The 21,456-nt window shown below is 41.3% G+C and overlaps 1 protein-coding gene across 1 annotated transcript in view; it reads left to right on the forward strand.

The window, feature by feature from the left end:
• NIT2 (nitrilase family member 2) overlaps nucleotides 1-21,456 on the forward strand; it is a 71,303-nt gene that overhangs the window by 30,238 nt on the left and 19,609 nt on the right. Inside the window, exons 4-8 of the mRNA XM_030204071.1 lie at nucleotides 5,957-6,045; nucleotides 6,508-6,601; nucleotides 6,920-6,994; nucleotides 16,540-16,618; nucleotides 17,113-17,211. Of these exons, the coding sequence (XP_030059931.1) occupies nucleotides 5,957-6,045; nucleotides 6,508-6,601; nucleotides 6,920-6,994; nucleotides 16,540-16,618; nucleotides 17,113-17,211 (436 nt within the window). The remainder of the gene's footprint in view (nucleotides 1-5,956; nucleotides 6,046-6,507; nucleotides 6,602-6,919; nucleotides 6,995-16,539; nucleotides 16,619-17,112; nucleotides 17,212-21,456) is intronic.

Consider the following 21,456-nt stretch of genomic DNA (forward strand, 5'->3'; position numbering starts at 1 on the left):
CTCCTATCCCATGACTCTAATTTTCTCAGGAGTCTCTCATGAGGAACTTTATCAAAAGCTTTCTGAAAATCTAGATACACTACATCAACTGGCTCACCTTTATCCACATATTTATTTACACCTTCAAGAAATGAATTAAATTGGTGAGGCAAGACTTCCCTTTTCTGAACCCGTGCTGACTCTGTCCCATTAAATCATGTTTGTCTGTGTGTTCTGTAATTTTATTCTTTATAATAGTTTCTACTATTTTGCCTGGCACTGACTGGCTTACTGGTCTATAATTTCCCAAATCACCCCTGGAACCCTTTTTAAAAATCAGCGTCACATTGGCCACCCTACAATCTTCAGGTACTATGGATGATTTTAACGACATATTACTAACAGCAGATCAGCAATTTCATGCTTGAGTTCTTTGAGTACCCTTGGATGTATGCTATCGGGTCCAGGTGATTTACTACTCTTTAATTTGTTGATTTGGCTCAGTACATTTTCCAGGTTCACCAAGATTTCTTTCAGTTCCTCCATATCATCACCCTTGAAAACCATTTCTGGTACAGGCAGATCACTTACATCTTACATAAAGACCGAAGCAAAGAACTCATTCAGTTTCTACGCTATGGCCTTGTCCGTCCTGAGTGCCCCTTTTACTCCTTCGTGATCTAACGGTCCCATGGATTGCCTTGCAGGTTTTCTGCTTCTGATGTACTATAAGTTTTAGCCTGTTTGGCAAGTTTCTCTTCATATTCTCTTGTAGCCTTCTTTATTAATGCTTTGCATCTGACTTGCCAGTGCTTATGTTTGTTTATTTATTTGGATTTTGCTCACACCTTTTTTCAGTAGTAGCTCAAGGTGAGTTACATTCAGGTACACTGGATATTTCTCTGTCCCAGAAGGGCTCACAATCTAAGTTTGTACCTGAGGCAATGGAGGGTTAAGTAACTTGCCCAAGATCACAAGGAGCAGCAGTGGGATTTGAACCGGCCACCTCTGGATTTCAAGACCGGTGCTCTAACCACTAGGCCACTCCTCCTTTTCTTCATTTGGATCCTTTTTCCATTCTTTGAAGGACATTCTTTTTACTGTAATAGCTCTTTCACTTCACCTTTTAACCATTCTGGCTGTCGTTTTCTCTTCTTTCTACCTTTGCAAATATGTGGAATGCATCTGGTCTGGGCTTCCAAGATGATATTTTTGAATAATGTCCATGCATGATTTAGTGTCTTAACTGATCCTTTTAGCATCTTTTTAACCATTTTCCACATTGTATTATAGTCATCCTTTTGAAAACTAAATTCAGCTACAATAGATTTCCTTTGTGGGTTCATCCCAGATAGTAGCTCAAACTTGATCATGTTATGATCACTGTTTCCCAGGGGACCCAACACAGCCACCTCTTGCACTGTGCCCTGCACACCACCAAGGACCAGATCAAAAATGTTACCCCCTCTTGTCGATTCCTGGACAAGTTGCTCCGACTCCCTATTGGTTGTAACAAGACATTAAATAACATGGGCGAGAGGGGTGAGCCCTGTGGCACCCAACAGACAGGTAACCAACTATCCATAAGGACACCCTGCATTTTAACTATATAATTCCTGCTCAGTCTTTACTGCACTGGATATCCCAAAACTGTCTAACAAAGCTATCGAAATAGAATGATCTACAAGGTCAAGGCACTTGACAGATCAAACTGAATAGCCACTGAATTTTGGCCTTTACTTAAATGTTTCCCTTGGGTAATCAGGGCACCCAAAATGGTCTCTGACCTTCTTGAAACTCGGATTGTGAGTAATGCAAAAGATCAGATTTAAACAAGTAATCCTTCAGCTACATTGCCACCCAACCTTTCATGATCTTTATCAGTAAAGAAATAGATGCAACAGATCTGTAATTCCCAACTTCCTGCAAGTTATCCTTAGGATTTTGGGGAATGGGTATTAGTACTATACTACCGCCTAATTCTAGAAACAGACCTTTACTTAAGCAATGATTTAACCAATCTAATAAAAGAACACAAAAATGCGGTAGAAGCACTCCTCATTAAATTAAATGGATAGACGTCAAGGGAGCAGAAAGATTTAGTAGTGTTTCAACAAATATTTAGCTGTATTATAACCTATATTAACAAAGATACTCCAGCTTCTATCAACAGCAACTTCAGAGCTTCTAGCTGGTTCAGGAATATGTGAAACAGAGACCTGTGTTCTTAAAGATAATATCTTTTCCCTAAAAAAAGGCAGCTAATGTATTGGACGATGGATAAAGAAAAACTATCAGATCTGGTATCAGCAAATAGTTTACTAACCAAATTAAAATTTTGTTTAGTATCTAATCTTTCTTCTGCTATAAGCTTTGAAAAATATTATTTTCTTTTAGATGAAATAGTGTACTTATATTTATAAATTGCCTGTCTCCAGATTTTCTTGTTCTTATCTGTAGGCTTTTTTCTTGAAATCTGTTCAGGCTTCCAGAAAGTTAATTCCTCATCAAACCATTTAGCTGATTACCTCATTCTAATTCTCCTAATTTTCAATGGGGCAATTTCATCCAACACAAATTCACTATTATCGTTCCAATCAGATAAGAAGTTGTCTCATTCAAACTCCCTAAAGAATAAGTGCATAAGTATTGCCATACTGGGAAAGACCAAAGGTCCATCAAGCCCAGCATCCTGTTTCCAACAGTGGCCAATCCAGGTCACAAATACCTGGCAAGATCCCAAAAAAGTACAAACCATTTAATACTGCTTATCCCAGAAATAGTGGATTTTCCCCAAGTCCATTTAATAATGGTCTATGGACTTTTTCTTCAGGAAGCTGTCCAAACCTTTTTTAAACTCCGCTAAGCTACTGCCTTTGCCAGAAACTAACTTGACCAATCCTACCTCTGGTGTTTTTCAACTGATTGTTCTATTTTTTCTCTCTTTTTCTTAATCTCCCACCATCTAATTTTAAACTCTGCTAAATAATGATCTGACCAAAATACTGGTCTATAAGAATCAACTGAAAAAGTGCTGAGTGGGGTCACTGTGGTAGTCAGATACATGATGTACTAGCAAGATCTGGCACAAGGCTTAGATGAATGTGAAGTGTGAGAGAGAGGTGTGTGTATCTGAATTATGGTTGACTTAATGTTTTTTTAAAGTTTGAGATTCACATGGACATGCGGCAGGGAGCCCTTACGGGTTATTGCCGCGCAAGCCATTTCCATGGGTTTTCTTTTCCCTTGGAAATGGTGCCTGCTCGGGGCGGGACTACCATTGGCGACCACGTTGGGCCGGCTGTAATCCCGGAAGAGCGAGTGGTAAGCCCGTGTTGATCTTACCGCCGCGCTGTAAAAGGGCCCCTAAGGCTGTCTAACATTTGTGAACATAGCAGGAGACAAGAAGTTAAAATATTCTGCTAATGGTGACTGAGATTTGAAAGTTAGGCATGAAAGAAGATTTGGCAGGAGGGTAGGCTAGGCTGCTCACCAGGTTCTCTGTCAGGTTTAGGGGAATGCACAGAAAAGCAGTGGCGTTCCTAGGGGGGCGGACACCCGGGGCGGCGCCTCGCCCCCCTGGGGTGCAGCACCCCCCCCCCCCCCCCGATGCAGCGTGGACCCCCTCCCCTGGGTGCACGCTGCTGGAGGGGGGTGCCGCAGCGCGTGCCTGCTCAGAGTTCCCTGACTTTGCGCGTTCGCTGCAGCTCCCTCTGACCCGGAACAGGAAGTAACCTGTTCCAGGGCAGAGGGAGCTGCAGCGAACGCGTGAAGTCAGCGAACTCAGAGCAGGCGTGCGCGGCGTGCACCCGGGGAGGACCGCCCCCCCCTTGGTACGCCACTGCAGAAAAGAAATGCAACTCCGGTTGCATAGATGTAGTGGAATTAGAACAGGTACAGAGAAGGATGGCTAAAATGATAAGGATGATGGAATGGGTTCCCTGAGAGAAGACTAAAGAGGGTAGGGCTCTTAAGCTTGGTGAACGGATGGCTGAGTGGGAGATACAATAGAGTCATGTGTATAGTGGAATAGATAATTGTGAATCAGTTCTTTACATGTTAAAAAAAAGTACAAAACCATGAAGTTAAGTAGCACATTTTAAAAAATATTAGAAAATATTTGTTTTATTCAATGCATAATTAAGCTCTGAAATTAATTTCCATATGATGTAGTAAACATGATAGCATAGCTGGATTTAAACAAACATTTGAATAAGTTCCTGGAAGAAAAGTTCGTAAACCATTATTAACTAGATAAACTTGAGAAAAACCACTGCATATCCCTGGGAACAAGCAGCATGAAATCTGCAATCTTTTTTGGGATGCTTTTGCTGCTGTTGGAAACAGGATACTGAGCACGATAGACTGTTGGTCTGACACAGTATGACGGTTCTTTATGATAAGTTCAGTTGTGAAACTGGATACCCATTCATCACATCCAAGGGCTAAGGATGGCATACAAAGAGGGGATGTAGAGGAGGCAGCATTCTATTTTTGTGGCTATTGTGTTCGACAGTATAAAAGAGCATGTATCTTGAGCAAGGTCACTTGGGTGTCATTAAAGCATTAGGACATGGGTTGGCTTCGATCGTAAAGAGAAGTCTAGGAAATGGAGTTTATTGAGACCATGGTAAAAGTAAGCACATGGAGAAATGAATCAATTTGAATGGAGTGACTGTCATTGCATGCCTTTTACAGCTTTATATATGGGGCGGAAAGGTCATTTGAGGACAAGCAGGATAAGTCCTTAGATAATGACCACACAGGAAAAAGTCATCTTTGCACTTAGATTGCTAGAAGCTTATTTGATATTGTTGGCTTTGCTGGTTCCCTGCTCCCTCTGCCCCGGAACAAGTTACTTCCTGTTCCGGGGCAGGGGCAGAGGGAGCAGGGGGCCAGCGGAGCCGAGAGCCGCACGGCTGCTCCCAGCAGCTAAAAATGCACCAGGGAGGGGGGTCATGCTGCACCCGGGGGGGGGGGGGGGGGGTGCGCATCGGCGCTGCGCCCCAGGTGGCAGCCAACCTAGGATCGTCACTGTATTGGACACTATATATTCCTTCCTATGTTTGACCCTAATGTACCTGAATATTTATTTATTTATGGTTCATTTATACCCCACAGTTTCCCACAATTGCAGGCACAATGTGGCTTACATGAATTACAAAAGTAGAGAAGTACAACACATGAATTTTACAGCAGAATAAGGAGAGAGAACACTAACAACAATTAGGGTGACTAATAAGCAGAATTACTAATGGAGTAAGTTTTTTCAAAAAGGAACGTTTTCAACATCTTCTTGAAAAGGTGATGATCAGATTGAGATTTTAGGTTCAGAGGTAAAGCATTCCAAGTCTTCGGGCTGGAGTAGTGAAAAGTAGAGGCAAAAAGAAGCTTGTATTTGACACCCCGGCAAGACGGATAATGAAGTTGGAGATACCAACCTTACCCACCCTATTATCAAATTATATTTGTTTCCCCTACCGGACTTGGCGATCGCCTTTACGGTACCATGTAAGCCACATTGAGCCTACAAATAGGTGGGAAAATGTGGGATACAAATGTAACAAATAAATAAATAAACAATTTAATAAAGAACAATTAATATTCATTGGGGATATCCTGAAAACCTGACTGACTGGGGTTCCCCCAGGACGAGTTTGGGAATCACTGCCTTTAAGCCTTCAGTCACAATTACGTGGTGATTTCTTACCTCTCTTTTATCCTTTTAACTCTGTTAGCCCTTGGACAGGGTTCATGCACCAGATCTACTTCTGGAACCTTGCATCCATGACCCTAAATCTGGCTACTAGGTGTCACCATTGCATGATGATTGGGACTTCTAGGGGCTCTATATAGTAACATATAGTAACATAGTAAATGATGGCAGATAAAGACCTGAACGGTCCATCCAGTCTGCCCAACAAAAATGCTGTTGATATAACTGGAGACAACAGCGGAATCTGTGTTTTGTTCAAAGGTTCCATTCCAGAAAAGGATGGTGAGAGGCTGTATAATACCTGTGCTGTCTTTGGGCCAGACGGATCACTCTTGGTAAAGCACAGAAAGGTAATTAAAGAAGATTTCATTTTTACTTGGGACAGGGTAGGGCGGGCCTTCTGAGGATGCAGCCAGCTTTTAAACTGATGCCACAAGAACATTGTGTACAGCTTTTGGTAGTAGAGTGCAATATTGTGGGGGCATGTTGTAATCTGGTGTTCAGCAGATTTTGGGCATATGTCCAAAATCCTTTGCATACAACTGTAATAAATGAGCTGATACAGGGGAAACATTTGAACGTGGAAAACTTCACATAAAAACAGTATATATATTGAAAGGGCATTTGAGTGGCACTGGCCGTAATTGCATTGTGAAATTTTTGTTCAGATGCTGGTATTATGTAAAGCTGCTAATGTTAAAATTTATAGAGGATGGCATATTAGGCATGATAAAGAGTAGACTGTGTTTGTAAGTGCTTGTAGGGTCATATGTTGTCAGTGTTTGTAATGTTCCTTGTTTGTTTCTTACCAGATTCATTTATTTGACATTGATGTGCCTGGAAAGATTCGCTTCCAGGAATCTGAGACCCTCAGCCCTGGGAACAGTTTCTCTGTCTTTGATACTCGTAAGTGTGTTGTTGTGTGTTGAGAGGGGGAACCTTCTTCAGTGTTGTGTGTTCTGAATGTAAATATGTTTCATATAAAGTGCTTTGTATAAACCAGCCCACCTCACCTCATCTCACTTGACTAGCTTTTGTACAATACTAATTTACCCAATCTTATAGAAAGAGTCAGAACACTTTCATTTCGCTTATAGAAAACGTATTTGTATCATATGTAAGTCACCAGGCTGTATAACTGCTGTCTCTTTCACAGTAAGAGACACCATTCTTCATTCTGTGATCCATATCTGTGATCTTTAATTTTGATTTTTTAATTTTTAGCATACTGCAGAGTGGGTGTGGGGATCTGTTATGACATTCGATTTGCTGAACTTGCTCAGATCTACACCAGGAGAGGTGAGACCGCAAAGCTACAGAGCTTGAACCACCATTGTACAGTTGTCTAACCTTATATCTCTGGCCTGTGCAGACACATTCTGGATAGTTTAACTTTATTCTAAGAGCTTCAACATGTTTGTCTATTAACTGGAATTTATTAACTGTCTTTATAAAGAGATTCACTCAAAGAAGTGTACAGCTTGGAATAAAACTTACAATTTTGTTAACAGCATAACAGTAGTGAAATGATCAGCCATAAGGATAAATACAATCAATGAGAAACTTGGAAATAGCAAACTGAATCCTAGATAGGGAAGTAATATTTTTTTATTTGTATTGGAATGTATTAATCACCTTTATGAAGAGATTTGCAACATAGTAACATAGTAGATGACGGCAGAAAAAGACCTGCACGGTCCATCCAGTCTGCCCAACAAGATAACTCATATGTGCTACTTTTTGTGTATACCCTACTTTGATTTGTACCTGTGCTCCTCAGGGCACAGACCGTATAAGTCTGCCCAGCACTTGCAACATGAGTATCAGAAATATATACTTTATTATTAAAGCATCTGTTTATTAATAAAATTATGAACAACATAACCATCAAATATCACATAACAAAGGAAATACATTAACTGTTCTCACAAAAATACCCCTCACACCCCCTAACCCCTGAAATAGCAAAGACAGATCAAGGAAAGACAAACTTTGGTTTGAGGTCTGGACTCTTATGACCGCACATCAGAAATATATACATTAAACAGCACAGTAAAACAATTATATAATAGAAATATAATAAATATCAGAAAAGTACAAATGATACATCGTAATAGGCAGCATGGAATAATATGATACTCACAATGTCAAATAGGCAGTCAAAAGAGCAAGTGCAGTTGAAACATATAGATGAACAAGCTGGGTAGGATAAAGTCATAGGGAGAAACAGATGCATATGAATCCACTGCTCACCACCAAAGGTCATATATTCCGCAATCTCATTGCTAACTATTAAGAATACCCAGTGCTAGGGCTGCCCGATACTGAAAGCATGTAGCAAACGTATGTCAAACAGAATGTAGTCTCAAACTCTCCCCGTTCACCTTTTATCTATAACTTCACTATTATTATATTGATTTTTGTTGTAAATCGCTTAAAAGTTTCTGCAGTTTGGCGGTTTGTCAAGCATGAATAAACTTGAAACTTAAATTGAAGACAAATTATACGTACAGTTGAATAAGGTGTGAGGAACTGGTCTTAGAGGGTGTGCAGCATGTTAGTCCAGATGTGTAGTGAATGGATAGTTGATTACCACATAAATAAAGGCTTGGGAGAAGAGCCAGGCTTTCATCTGCTTCCTAAAATAGAGGTGGTCTTAAGTTCAGTGTACCCCCTCTGGTAAGGAATTCCAGAGTGTGGGGGCTACTCTTGAGAAAACTCACTGGTGGGTATCACACAGTGGCGTAGCCAGACAGCCAATTTTGGGTGGGCCAGAGCCTGAAGTGGGTGGGCACAAAATTTTCTCTGCCCCGCCCCCTTCCACCCCCTATTCTCCACCTCTCCCCCAGCACCTCCCAACTCAAAATAGAAACAGAAACACTTTAGCTCATGAGGAAAGTGACATCCACTATTCACATTTCTCAAGCTATCATATTTCATTTAAGATTCAAAATAAAATGCCTTTTCTACCTTTGTTGTCTGGTCATTTTCTTTTTCCATCATGTTGATCCAGTTTCCCTTTTGAACTTTCCAATCTTTCTGCTATTTCTCCTTCAAGCAGCTGCTGTCCATTTGTCTTTTTCTCCTTTCTTGTTCCATTCCCTCACTTCACTTGCCTCTGACATATTGACCTTTCCATTTTAGCTCTTTCCTCTCTTTTTTTTCTTTTCTGCTCTGTCCACCCAAATTTTATCCTGTCTAACCCCTTTTCTTTTGTTTTACTTTTCAGTTACCTCTCAGATTCCTTTTCACCCACTAGTTCTCCTATTCCCCATCTCTCTACTTCTCCAGCATTCCCTTCCATCTTCAATCTATTCCCCCTTACCATATTTCTTTCCCCTTTAATCACCATCTTCCACGCGTTCATTTCCTTGCCACCCCCTTGGCCTCTCCCACATGGTTCCACATTTCCCAATGTCTCTCTCCCTCCACCCTTCTAGCTCAGCATCTGCTCCCTCTCTTCTCCCAACCCTTCACCCTCTCCCAACATCTTCCTGTCACTTCTCTCTTTTGTCTTGCCCCCCTCTCCTGTGGCCAGAATTTCCCCCATCCATCCTGTTTCTTTCCACCCCCCTCTTTCCCCCTTCGCAGCATCTCTCATCTCTTGGCAAAGAACAACAATGTGGATGCAGCAGCTCACAGGTTTGCTTGCTGTGTTTTGAATGAACGGCGATGCGACGGCTGCGCGGGGGAGTGGAAACAGAAATTTACCAAATGGCTTCCGTGGGCTGGCTCACTTGCACTCCACTCCTGAGATTGCAGCGGTGAACTGGCGGGCAGGCGCTATGCTCCAGTAGTAAAAGCAGCAAGCCGGCAGGTTTGAGTTCGTCCTTCGCTTCCCTGCCTTCTCTGCGTCCCGCCCGCCTGAAAGGAAATGACATCACAGGAAGGCGGGACGCAGAGAAGGCAGGGAAGCGAAGGACGAACTCAAACCTGCCGGCTTGCTGCTTTACTACTGGAGCATAGCGCCTGCCCGCCAGTTCACCGCTGCGGGCGAGGATTCGAAGATACGGACGGGGATGGACTCGGACTCTGGGTGGGTGGGCCTGAGGCTAAATTGGGTGGGCCTGGGCCCATCCAGGCCCACCCGTAGCTACGCCCCTGGTATCACATTGTGTAATTTCTTTTTGAGCAGAAAAGAACTGATACAAGCATAGATGACATTACAGTAGTCAAGTCGCAATGTTATAAATACTCAAGTCGCAATGTTATGAATACATAGAGAAGTCAACTGAGTCGATTTATCTGCGGACTGCGCAGAAGTATGGTAGGGTTATGAAGGATGATTCATAACCCTAGCATTTACCACCTGTAAATCAAATGACAGAAAATGTGTATGCACAGATATTTGAATGAATCAATCAGCATAATTGGTGTACCAAGAAGTGTGGGGGCAAAAGAGGGACATGAAGGTCATCTAATGATATCTTTAGAGGGCTTAAGGGCAAGATGATGGTTGGCTAATTGGTTGCAGTGGAGTCCAGATAGTGTTGAAATGAAGTCAAGTTAAGGTCATGGTATGATACTAAAAATATCATTTGCAGGAGAGACAAAAAAGGAGACGTCTGTTCTTACTGATGTGTCCTGCTATTATTCAGTTGGGGGACTACGTTTTTTTTATGTTTCAACGTTTTTATTGATGACAGTCTTAAATAAACACTTCCAACAATGTAAATGTACAGAATTCAAATATCACGATACACACAATGACCATAGAATAAGAAAAGCAGTCATCAAGCTTTTAACCATTTCCCCCCTCCCCCCATCCTCCATCCCTGTCCCCTTCCCACCCCTTACTATTGTCCACTGCCGCCCTGTCTTCCTGAACTTGGTCTCTTATAGTTCAGGTACACCCCTCCCCTAATGCCAACCTTCGCCGCAGAGAAAAGACATAATGTTCCTTTAGCCCTTAATTCAGGTCTACAGCAGGTTCAGAAGCAAACTACGTCCTCGTGAGCTTAACTCTTGTATGAATTGGTTCCAGACTGACAGAAAATACTTTTTCCTTTTTGGGATCCCTTTCGCCTCCCTTGCTTCCCAAGTAGCCAATTCATGTACTTGATTCCTCCATTGCCAATATGTGGGTGGTTCTGGAGATATCCACCATTGTAAAATGTTTTTGCGGGCCACTAGGCATACCTTGCGGCACCATATCCTAGGTCCAGCATCCCCTGCCCTGAATGTTGTCTGCGTATCTAATACAAAGTGGTCCCTACTCCCCCCTACCGGTGCCTGTATTGTTTTGGACATAAACTTCTGAATCGGACCCCAAAAAGCTCGCACCCTCGGGCATCCCCAGAAGGCATGGTATAGAGTGTGGGGTGTGTGATCGCATTTAACACATTTCATCTCCCGTGTTGCGTTTATGTGCCCCCATTGTTATCTTGACATGTACACCCACAGAATCACCCGATAACCACATTCTCGCAGTCTCTCGTCTATGGAGAGAGTCAGAATACACTTCAGTGTTGCCCCTACGTCCCAACCCTCTAATGTCCTCCCCGATTCTTTTTCCCACTTTTGTTTAATACCTCTGAAATTTTTAGGAGGGTGATGCTTCACCAGTGCTTTATATATGGTGGATATTGTCATTCCTATAGTTTCTAGACTTTGGAAAAAGGTAATTATTTTATGTCCCAATTTCTTTTGCAGACTAGGCTGGTCCAACTGTAAAATGTAATGTTTGATCTGGGCATACGTGAAACAATTTCCCCATGTGCTCCCTATCTTATCTTGTAGCTCTTCAAAGTTTATTAGACCCCCTGCCCTTCACATTAAATGTTCCACTCTGGTAATTCCTGCAATATTATTCTGTCCGGGTTCAAAGTTCGGATTACCTCTGATGGCCAGCAGTTCTGACACCGTTGGCTATCCCCTCCATGCCATACGCATTGGCTGCAACAACCTACAGTGTCTAAATTGAGCGGGGACCTGACCTCTTTCTAGGTGCATCAGAGTGAGAGCATCATAGGGGGCAAAATAGGCATGTTCTGTCTCCAAAGGTGTAAATGTACTGGTTTGACCTACCTAATCTCCTACGTGCCTCAATAAGCAGGCCTGATTGTATAGGGCTAGATCTGGAAGTCCCAGCCCTCCCTGGCTCCAACCCCCCATCATCATCTTAGCCTTTAGATTGTAAGCTCTCTTGAGCAGGGACTGTCCTTCCCCATGTTTAAACTTGTACAGCGCTGCGTAACCCTGGCAGCGCTATAGAAATGCTAAGTAGTAGTAGTAGTATTTTAGGTTTCTTATTTGCCCAGCAAAATCTACTGAAGGCCCTTCGAATCTGCGCCAGGTCTCTTTGCAAGAAACGTTTAGGAAGCGTCTGCAGCAGATAGAGCCATATGGGAAATATTACCATTTTTACTAGATTCACCCTACCTATCAGAGATATTGGAAGGCCTTCCCATTGTCTTAACTGATTCTTTGTCCCTACAAGTAAGTAGGGTACATTCAGGGCATATAGTTTATCTAATTCCAGGGTTAGTTTGATCCCTAAATATCTAAAAGATCCATCCACCCAGCTCAAAGGGAAATCTCAGTCCCACAGCCGTTTTACCTCCTCGGAGGAAGCTAATGCCTCTGATTTAGTCAAGTTCAGTCCAAATCCCGCATAATCTCCATACTCCTTCAGGGTTTCCATTAGCACCCTAAATGAGTCCCATGGTTCTGTCACTAGCACTAAGAGATCGTCTGCAAAAGCTGCTATTTTGAATTCCCATTATCCCATCTGCATCCCCCTTATCGTCGGGCTATCTATTATATCTCGGATCAGCGGATCAAGTGATAGTACAAACAACAACGGGGACAATGGACACCCTTGACCGGTTCCCCGTTGTATCAGAAACTCTTCTGACTCCACCCCATTTACCCATACTCTCGCTTTGGGATTATAGTAGAGGGCCCGGACAGCTGACAGAAATCGCCCATCAAACCCATATTTTTCTAGCATTGCAAACAGAAATGCCCAATGTACCTTATCAAATGCTTTTTCTGCATCGAAACTGATAAGTAATGAGGACATATTTCTGTGCCTCCTCGTCTGTAGGGCCCCTATGATTTTCCTTAGGTTTTTGGCTATTACTCTACCCTCTACAAATCCTACTTGCGCCTCATGTATTAACTGTGGCAATACTTTCTTCATCCGATTAGCCATTATTTTTGCTAGGAGTTTGACATCCATATTTAAGAGCAAAATTGGGCGGTACGACTCCGGCATCAGGGGGTCCCTCCCTGATTTGTGTAGCACCACTATCTGTGCGAAAGAAAACCGTCTGGCAGCTGTTCTGTATCCACTATTCTATTAAAATATTTAGTTAAGGTCAGCGCTATGTCTTCTAATATTTTGTAAAATTCTTTTCGCATGCCGTCTGGGCCTGGTGCCTTAAGCAGCTTCCCCTGTGCTATTCCCAGTCGCACCTCATCTACCTGGATGGGTTGATTCAGTTTATTTTTGTCTCTTTGACATAGCGACGGCAGGTCTATATTGTCAAGATACAAGGACTCCGGTAAGCCCTCTTCTCCTGATTTCGCTTATAATTTGCTATAGAATCTAGCAAACTCCTCGCAGATCTTTTCCTCCCTCCGCTCTACCAACCCCTTTTCCCCCCGAATTTGTAGCACCTGCCTTTTATGTCCTTGAGGATTGGCCAATCCTTATTTCCGAACCTATGGAGTTGGTATTTATAATACATTTGTGACTTTGAGGCTCGCTGATGTAGTAGCATATTTAGTGCCGCCTGCGTCTCTAATAACCTAGTACGATGGGCGTCTGTATGTGTCTGTCCATATGCTCTTCTGGCTTTGCATACCAATTCACTAAGTCTCAGAACTTCCCTGTTCCTAGTCTTCTTCATATGATGATAGTAGCTAATTATCTCACCCTGAAGCACTGCTTTTGCTGCCTCCCAAAATAAAAGTGGGTCTCCTGCATGTTGCTTGTTTAATACCTCGTAATCTTTCCAGCAGTCTTTCAGTTTCTCTTTAAAAACCTCATCTCCTGATAATTCTAGTGGAAACTTCCAGGATCCGCCCTTGCACCTCTGTCTCCCGGATTCCCATTCAAGGTACACCCATGCATGATCTGAAATCATGTACAGCCCTATGTTCACTATCTTTACTGTCCCAAACAGAACTTCTGAGGTGAGTATATAGTCGATTCTAGCCTGGGATGCATGGGCCCGTGTGTGGTGTGTGTAATCACGCTCACCTGGATGTAAGACTTTTTAAGAGCCTTGCAGTTTGCTTCTTGACAACATTATGAGCAGGAGGCCACCTTAACCCTAGTCCCTGGGAAAGTATTCTGAAACCCACAGAGTCGGGCATATTCAGGGGAAGACGAAAGGCCGGACATTCTTAAGACATTTAAAGCTGTTGAGAAGATAGTATGAAAGAACAACAAAGATAAGTGTTCAATTATTGATTTTTTGATATCGATGGACACAGATTGCCATTTATGAGGATTAGGGCATGTTGCACCTTCACAATTGGTATATATAAGGCTGGTTAGGCACACAGTGTTTAAAAAAAAAAAAAAAAGCATACCAGCCTGTTAGCACTTATTTGGTGGTTTATCACTTAAAAAAAAACGAGCAACCCGATGAAAGAAGTGCTACACCACTAAGCATCAGAGAACTTCTGTGTGCTTCATATAGTGGGATTATCTGAGGGTGCTCTAAATAAAATATTTTATACATTTTTTTCCAAATATGCTTTATGGCAATTTTGTGAAAATGTATCTGAAATAGGTTTCTTATATCCTGGCTTTTGCAGTGTGAAATAATGTTTAAACATTTACAAATAAAAAGTAAAAAACAAAATATAGTCAGTATAATAATAGGCAGAAACTGCTAGATCTTGGATAACAGCCAAGGGACAAGGTAGATATTAAAGAGGAGAGGAACCAGAACCAAACCCTGAGGCGCTCCTCATGGTAGAGAATGTGCAGATTAATCGGAGGTAGGCATGGTGCCAGTGTAGGTACATTTGGACAAAAGAAAGGACAGTTCCAGACATCCCTGTTCTAGACAATCTGGTTAAAAGTAGATCACGATCAACCAACTCGAAAGCTGATGACAGGTCAAGAGATACTACTAGCTCTAACTTCCATTGTCAGATGCACTGTAAATATCACTTATTAAGGCTGCCAGTAACATTGCTGTACTGTGACCTTGTCTAAAATCAGACTGGTGAGGGTGGAAGATGTGAGAATGCTCAATGTGTAGTTGAAGTTGGGAAAATACCAGTTTCTCAGCAAGCTTTGAGAGGTGTAAATTGGATTAGATACTGGTCTATAACTGAAAGGAACAGAAGGGTAAAGAGTGGGCTTTTTCAAAATAGGGTGAGTAAGAGTCTTTTTCCATTTAGAAGGGACTAAACCAGAACTGGTAATAATGGACATTGTGAGGGGAATCAGCCAATGAGTAGTTGTCTTGAACCACGCAGAGGGAACAGGGTATAAAGGGCAAATTATTTGCCTGTAGAGAAGACAAGCTTGGTGACAGAAACAATTGTAACAAGATTGAATAGACCAGGATCTATCGGGCAACCAGGGGGCTGAAGAGGCACAGTTGGTTATAGAAGGGGGTAAGGATATTTATTTTACTTTGTCATTTATAACCCATCTATTAACTAGGCGAGGAACAAGAAAACACATAAAACATAATAAATAAACATGTTACAAATCATATATTAAATTTAAAACCAAAATAACATATCTTTTTTCAAGATTTTGATATAACACCATAGAACCAGTCTCGGGCCTTCTTCTTTCATAAAAGCTTAACGAACAAACAAAAGGGTTTAAAGCCTTCTCTTAAATTCAGAAACAGATGTTAACATCTGAATAATTCTAGGGAGTTTATTCCATAGGCCTGGACCAGCCAAGGAGAAAACACCATCACAAGTATCTATGTATTGAACCTTCACTAAAGAAAGCTGTACCAATAGCGGAGTTCTTGTTAACCTCGGAGAACAAGCTGGTTCATAGAGCTTCAGTGTTCTTCAGATATTGGAGAAGCAGTCATGACTGAGCCATAAAAAGATGTAGAAGGAGAGGTGGTCATAAGGAGGAGACAGCTGAAAGATCTGCTGAGTCCATCTTGCCCATTATTCTGTTTCCAACAGTGGCAAGTCTATGGGCCCTGTTTACTAAGGCGCACTGGCGTAATTAGCATGCGCTAATGCTAGAGACACCCATATATTCCTATGGCTGTCTCTCTAGTGTAATTAGCACGCGCTAAAAACATAAGCAAGCCTACAGAGTGGCTTAGTAAACGGGGCCCTATGTAACAAGTACCTGATTTTGTAAACTAATTAGAAAGGTAATATGATTGGTATTTTGGAAAATGTGTAGCTGTGTCTGTATTGAGAATAAAGGCTTTGGAAAACAACAAAGGGGTCCTTTTAGTAAGGTGTGCTGAAAAATGGCCTGCGCTAGTGTAGGCATGTGTTTTGAACGGCACGCAGATACATTTTTCAGCACGCTTGTAAAAAAATGCCTTTTGGGGGGGGGGGGGGGGGGGCGGCCCAAAATGGATGTGCGGCAAAATAAAAATTGGCGCACATTCATTTTAGGTCTGAGACCTTATCGCCACCCATTCACTTAGCAGTAAGGTCTCGTGTGTTAACTGGGCGGTAATCAATGCATACACCACTGATTACCGCCTGGTTAGCACCGCGCGTTCGAAAATAAAAAAATATTTTTGGATTCATGTAAAAAAATGGAATTATCACTCGAGCCACACGGTAGCTCCAAATTGATGTGCGTTGGCGCCTACGTGGCTTAGGAAAAGGGCCACAAAATGTGTTGTTATTCAATAAAACCATTTTTTTTTTCAAAATAGGCTGCCAGCTGTTGGTGTATCCTGGGGCTTTCAATATGACAACTGGACCTGCCCACTGGGAGCTGCTGCAGAGGAGTCGGTAAGAAGTGAAGGCAACAAGCATATCAAAATAAATGTCTGCTTAATCTTATATGAGCAATACTTTGTAAGGGTGCAAGTACTCAAACTCGGTTAAGCTTCGTATTATTATTAACAACATTTTCAAGCTGTTTCATTGGCAAACTCTACATTTAGAGTGAAAAACTTGAGAAGACTGGATACCTGGCAGGCGGATAACCTTTCATTGAATCAGCAGGAGATGTCGAGTATGAAAGCTTGCAACCTCTGAAGGCTTTTTCTCAGCTCATATCACAAAGCCTTGTGTGAAATCGGCTTTGGATAATTTCCTGCCTTTATTATAATCAATATCATTTTCTTAGTAAAAAGAACTGGCGTATGTTAATGAGACTGGGTTGAAAAGGTTCCTGGCTAGGGTGTTTTGTGCACTCATGTTTAGGTGGACCAGATTTTACTGTGGCCGTATTTTGGTCTATCAAAATGCTAACATTTCTCTTGGCTGTGCTTCTGATACAGGGCTGTGGATAACCAGGTATATGTGGCGACTGCATCACCTGCCAGAGATGATAAAACATCTTACATTGCATGGGGACACAGTAGTGTAGTGAATCCATGGTAGGTGCTCAATTTTATATCAGTTGCTCATTGTTCACACTAAGGCATATTTTCAAAGCACTTAGCCTTCCAAAGTTCCATAGAAACCTATGGAAGGCTAAGTGCTTTGAAAATATGCCTCACTGTAATCTTTATGCTACACTGTTTGTTTTTCATGCTATTCATATAACTTATTTCTGAAAAGAAAACCTTAACCTTCTCCACTGGCTAATGCAGTTTTTGAAAAGTAAATATAGTGTGTGGAAATACGTTTGTTAATTTAAGGGAAAGGGAAGGAAAATGGGACTTGATATACCACCTTTCTGAGGTTTTTGCAACTACATTCAAAGCGGTTTACATATATTCAGGTACTTATTTTGTACCAGGGGCAATGGAGGGTTAAGTGACTTGCCCAGAGTCACAAGGAGCTGCACTGGGAATTGAATTTAGTTCCCCAGGATCAAAGTCCACTGCACTAACCACTAGGCTACTTCAATTTCAGTTGTTCTCCTGCATACACCCAACAATTTCAGTTGTTCTCCTGCATACACCCAAAACAGCCATATTAGCAAGATAATCCCATATTTTAATATTAACTGAATCTGATTGGTGTATATTGGTTATGACATTACATATGTAACCTCCCACCCCTAACCCCACAAAATAATACAATCCATCCTACATGAGATAGTTTGTTAAAAGAAACAGGAGACTTAGTAGTAAATAAAAAGTGTGCCTGACACGGTGGTGTTTCACACAGCAAGGGTGATTCAGAGGCAAAAATATACTGTTAAATAAAACATAGTACATGAGTACATATCCAGACATAAAATCATAATATGAATACATAATATAAAAATGTCATTATGCATTAAGTAATACTACAACTTAACACATATATAGACATCATAATAAATCATGAGTAATAAATAACTGAATAAGCCATTAAGTAATGGTGTCAAAAAGCAACATGTCTTAGACATGCAAATTCACATACTACACTGATAAACTCAAAAGTATGTGTGAGAACCAAAGCTTATTACATACCTTTAGGGTGTGAGCCTTTCATGTATATGTATTAAAACAATTGTTCAGTCTCATCCATTAATAAAGTGAACAAACTTAAGAAACTTCCTAAAATATATATATAAGAAACGTCCTAAAAAATATGCATTAAACTTTCTTTAAAAATGAGCTAAGAGAACCCACTTATCAGAACCTTCAGAGGGGGGTCATTGTTCAGGCAGCATCTGGTGTGTGACTGGAGTCTCTCCTTAAAACAGTGCTATGTTACAGTATATACACACAGCTTTGCAATAGCTAAAGAGTAGCTCAATATTCCATTATCCTTTGAAAAAGCCATTGTTGTAAGAGGATATCCCAAAACTAACCAAAAGCGGGTAAAATAAATTAATTACTTTAAAAAAAACACTTAAAAATGTAAACCACTTTAAAATGCTAAAAAAGACCTCCATGTGTTCCACCTATGCGTTCCAATAACATCATAGGGAACATGACCGCCGCAACTTCAAAGCAAATGAACCCTTAAAAAACCTTCATTTTTGGAAAATAAAAGTATTAACCTGAAGGGCACATGTTGTTTGTGTGAACTATATAAGTGGAACAACTTTTTTAAACAATTAAAAAATTGCAATTAAAATTGCTAAAAGGAAGATGGCTGCTGCCATTAAAAACATAAATAACTTTGCTAAAAATTTTCATTTTATGAAAAATCTGATAGTTAAACTTGTAAAAAAAATTGATAAAAAAATTGAAATTAAAAGTGCAGTGAGGCCTTCTAGTGCATGATAAAATGGATCAGATTTGGCACTTATTAAAATTGCAGTGGAATAAAAGTGAATTGAAAGCAATAAGGGGAGGGAGGTACTGCATAAATCAGTATATGTGAGAGCAGTTCCTAAAACAAAGATATCAAAAATTATTACCATTATTACATATAGATGCAGGATATCCTTAAAATCAAGTGGTCGTTATACAAACACTGACAAGTCTAATTCCTGATAGAGACCCCATGGGTGGACAGTACGGAATCTGAAAATCAACCTCTGTTCAATCTTTTGTAGGACATAATTTAAATTGCCACCTCTCCAGTGTAGGAGGTTTAGCTAGAATCAGAAACTTGAAGTCCTCAGAAGAGTGGTTCTTGGATAACAAGTGTTGCACTAGAGGTTTTTCTACTGCTTTGCATTTGATTACATTTTTGTGTTCAATTCATCTTTTGTTGAATTGTCTTATAGTTTTCCCAATACGCACAAGTCCACATGGACAGATGCCTGCATAAATTACCCCAGCACTTTTACAATTTGAAAACTGTCTCAATATAAACTCATATCCAAATTGTGAGTCCACAAATGATTTGTATTGCATGTTTACCCCACAGTCTGAACAGCCCCCACATCTGTAGTATCCATAAGGTAATATCCTTGTCTTTTTCTTGGTCACTGCTAATGCCTCCACTGCATGCAGAATAGATCTCTCTCATGAATATTCCTTATGGATATCCTGAAAACCTGACTTGCTCGGGAGGCCCAGGACAGGTTTGGTAGCCTTTACTTTAAAGCATAAACACTGCCATCTAAATACCATTTCCTTATTATCTATGCCTTGAGTGGGTTATGTGTCCCCCCCCCCAGCAGATGGAGCCAGAGCAAAAAAAAAGCTGAGTTAACTTCACACTCCTTATAGGGGGCAGGTGCTGCTTTCAGCTCCTCAATATTTCTCTGCTTTCTTCAGATGATGCAGATGTGGTGTGGTACAGAAGCTGAGTAAGCCACTCCCAGGAAGGCTTTAAGCCATTCAGGACAACAACCCTTTTGAGCTGATTTTTCTTTCCTCATGAAAATTGATTTAGTTGGTGCCTGTTGACCTTTCACCCTTGGTGGGTCCAACAGCATACTCTCCCCTTGACCTTGGAAAAAATTATGTCTTACCTGATAATTTTATTTCCTTTTAGTCCTACCAGACCAGTCCAAAACATGTGGTCTGTGCCTGTCAGCCAGCAGCTGTGGCGAGAGAGATTCTAGAATTCTGGGCTCTCCCCTCTAAGTGCACTGTGCAGCCTCAGGTGTTCAGTATTTCAATTGACAAAGCAATGGCGTTCATGTTCTTACTTGTGTTCAACTGTTGTATCCATCCATTACTTTTAAGAAACAGGGCACTTTTCTGCTGTGACACATAGTTCTTCAACTGAGATAGGAGCTGCCTCAGGAGCAAATCAGATAGATTAAAGATACTGCAAACTAAATTCCACTATTATAGATACGAAAATAAGGCAGGAAAATTATTGGCACATGTCACTAAATGTTGGGGGAGGTTCCAGATATATTCCCTGTCTACGTGACAATACTGGCCAATGTCACACTACCACACAGGCCATAGCCCAAATATTTTATAATTATTACAAGATATTTTATCAAGGTCGTCCGCCAGTGGAGGGCCCAGACTTAGTTGATTACCTTGAAGATGCAGGTTTACCACGCCTTTCTCCAGAGGCTTGTGAGCGCTCAGATGAACCCATTTTGGCAAAAGAACTTCAATCTGCCATTAAGAAGTTAAAAACTTGTACAGCACCAGGTCCGGATGGATATACCCTGGAGTTTTATAAACTGCTAGTGGTGGAACTTTGTGGTCCCTTACTGGCCTATTATGTGTAGGCAGTTGATGTGGGTGCTTTTCCACCTAGGGCAAATAGGGCACTTATAACTGTTTTGCTTAAACCCGGCAAATCGGGCCTATGTCCATTCCTCTTACCGTCCGATATCATTGTTAAATGTTGATATTAAGCTCTTAGCGCGCATTTTGGTGGCTAGACTGGCGGTATATTTACCAGAATTAATTGGGGAAGCTGAAGTGGGTTTTGTCAAGGGCTGACAGTTGGTTCTTAATGTACGTCTTGTGCTTTTGGCTATGGCGCATGCACAATTGTCTTCACCGAGGAAGATTTGGGTGGGATACCGGTGTCAGAAATGGTATTTCAAGCGGACGAGTCGGAGAAACTTACTGACTTCACGGTAAACCTGGAGGACATAATGGGGCAGTTCAGCAAACTGAAGAGTAGCAAATCTCCTGGACCGGATGGTATTCATCCTAGAGTACTGATAGAACTGAAAAATGAGCTTGCGGAACTACTGCTAGTGATATGCAACTTATCCTTAAAATCAAGCGTGGTACCGGAAGATTGGAGGGTGGCCAATGTAACACCGATTTTTAAAAAAGGCTCCAGGGGAGATCCGGGAAATTATAGAC

Source organism: Microcaecilia unicolor, chromosome 5 (genome assembly GCF_901765095.1).
Source record: "Microcaecilia unicolor chromosome 5, aMicUni1.1, whole genome shotgun sequence".
Lineage (NCBI taxonomy): Eukaryota > Metazoa > Chordata > Amphibia > Gymnophiona > Siphonopidae > Microcaecilia > Microcaecilia unicolor.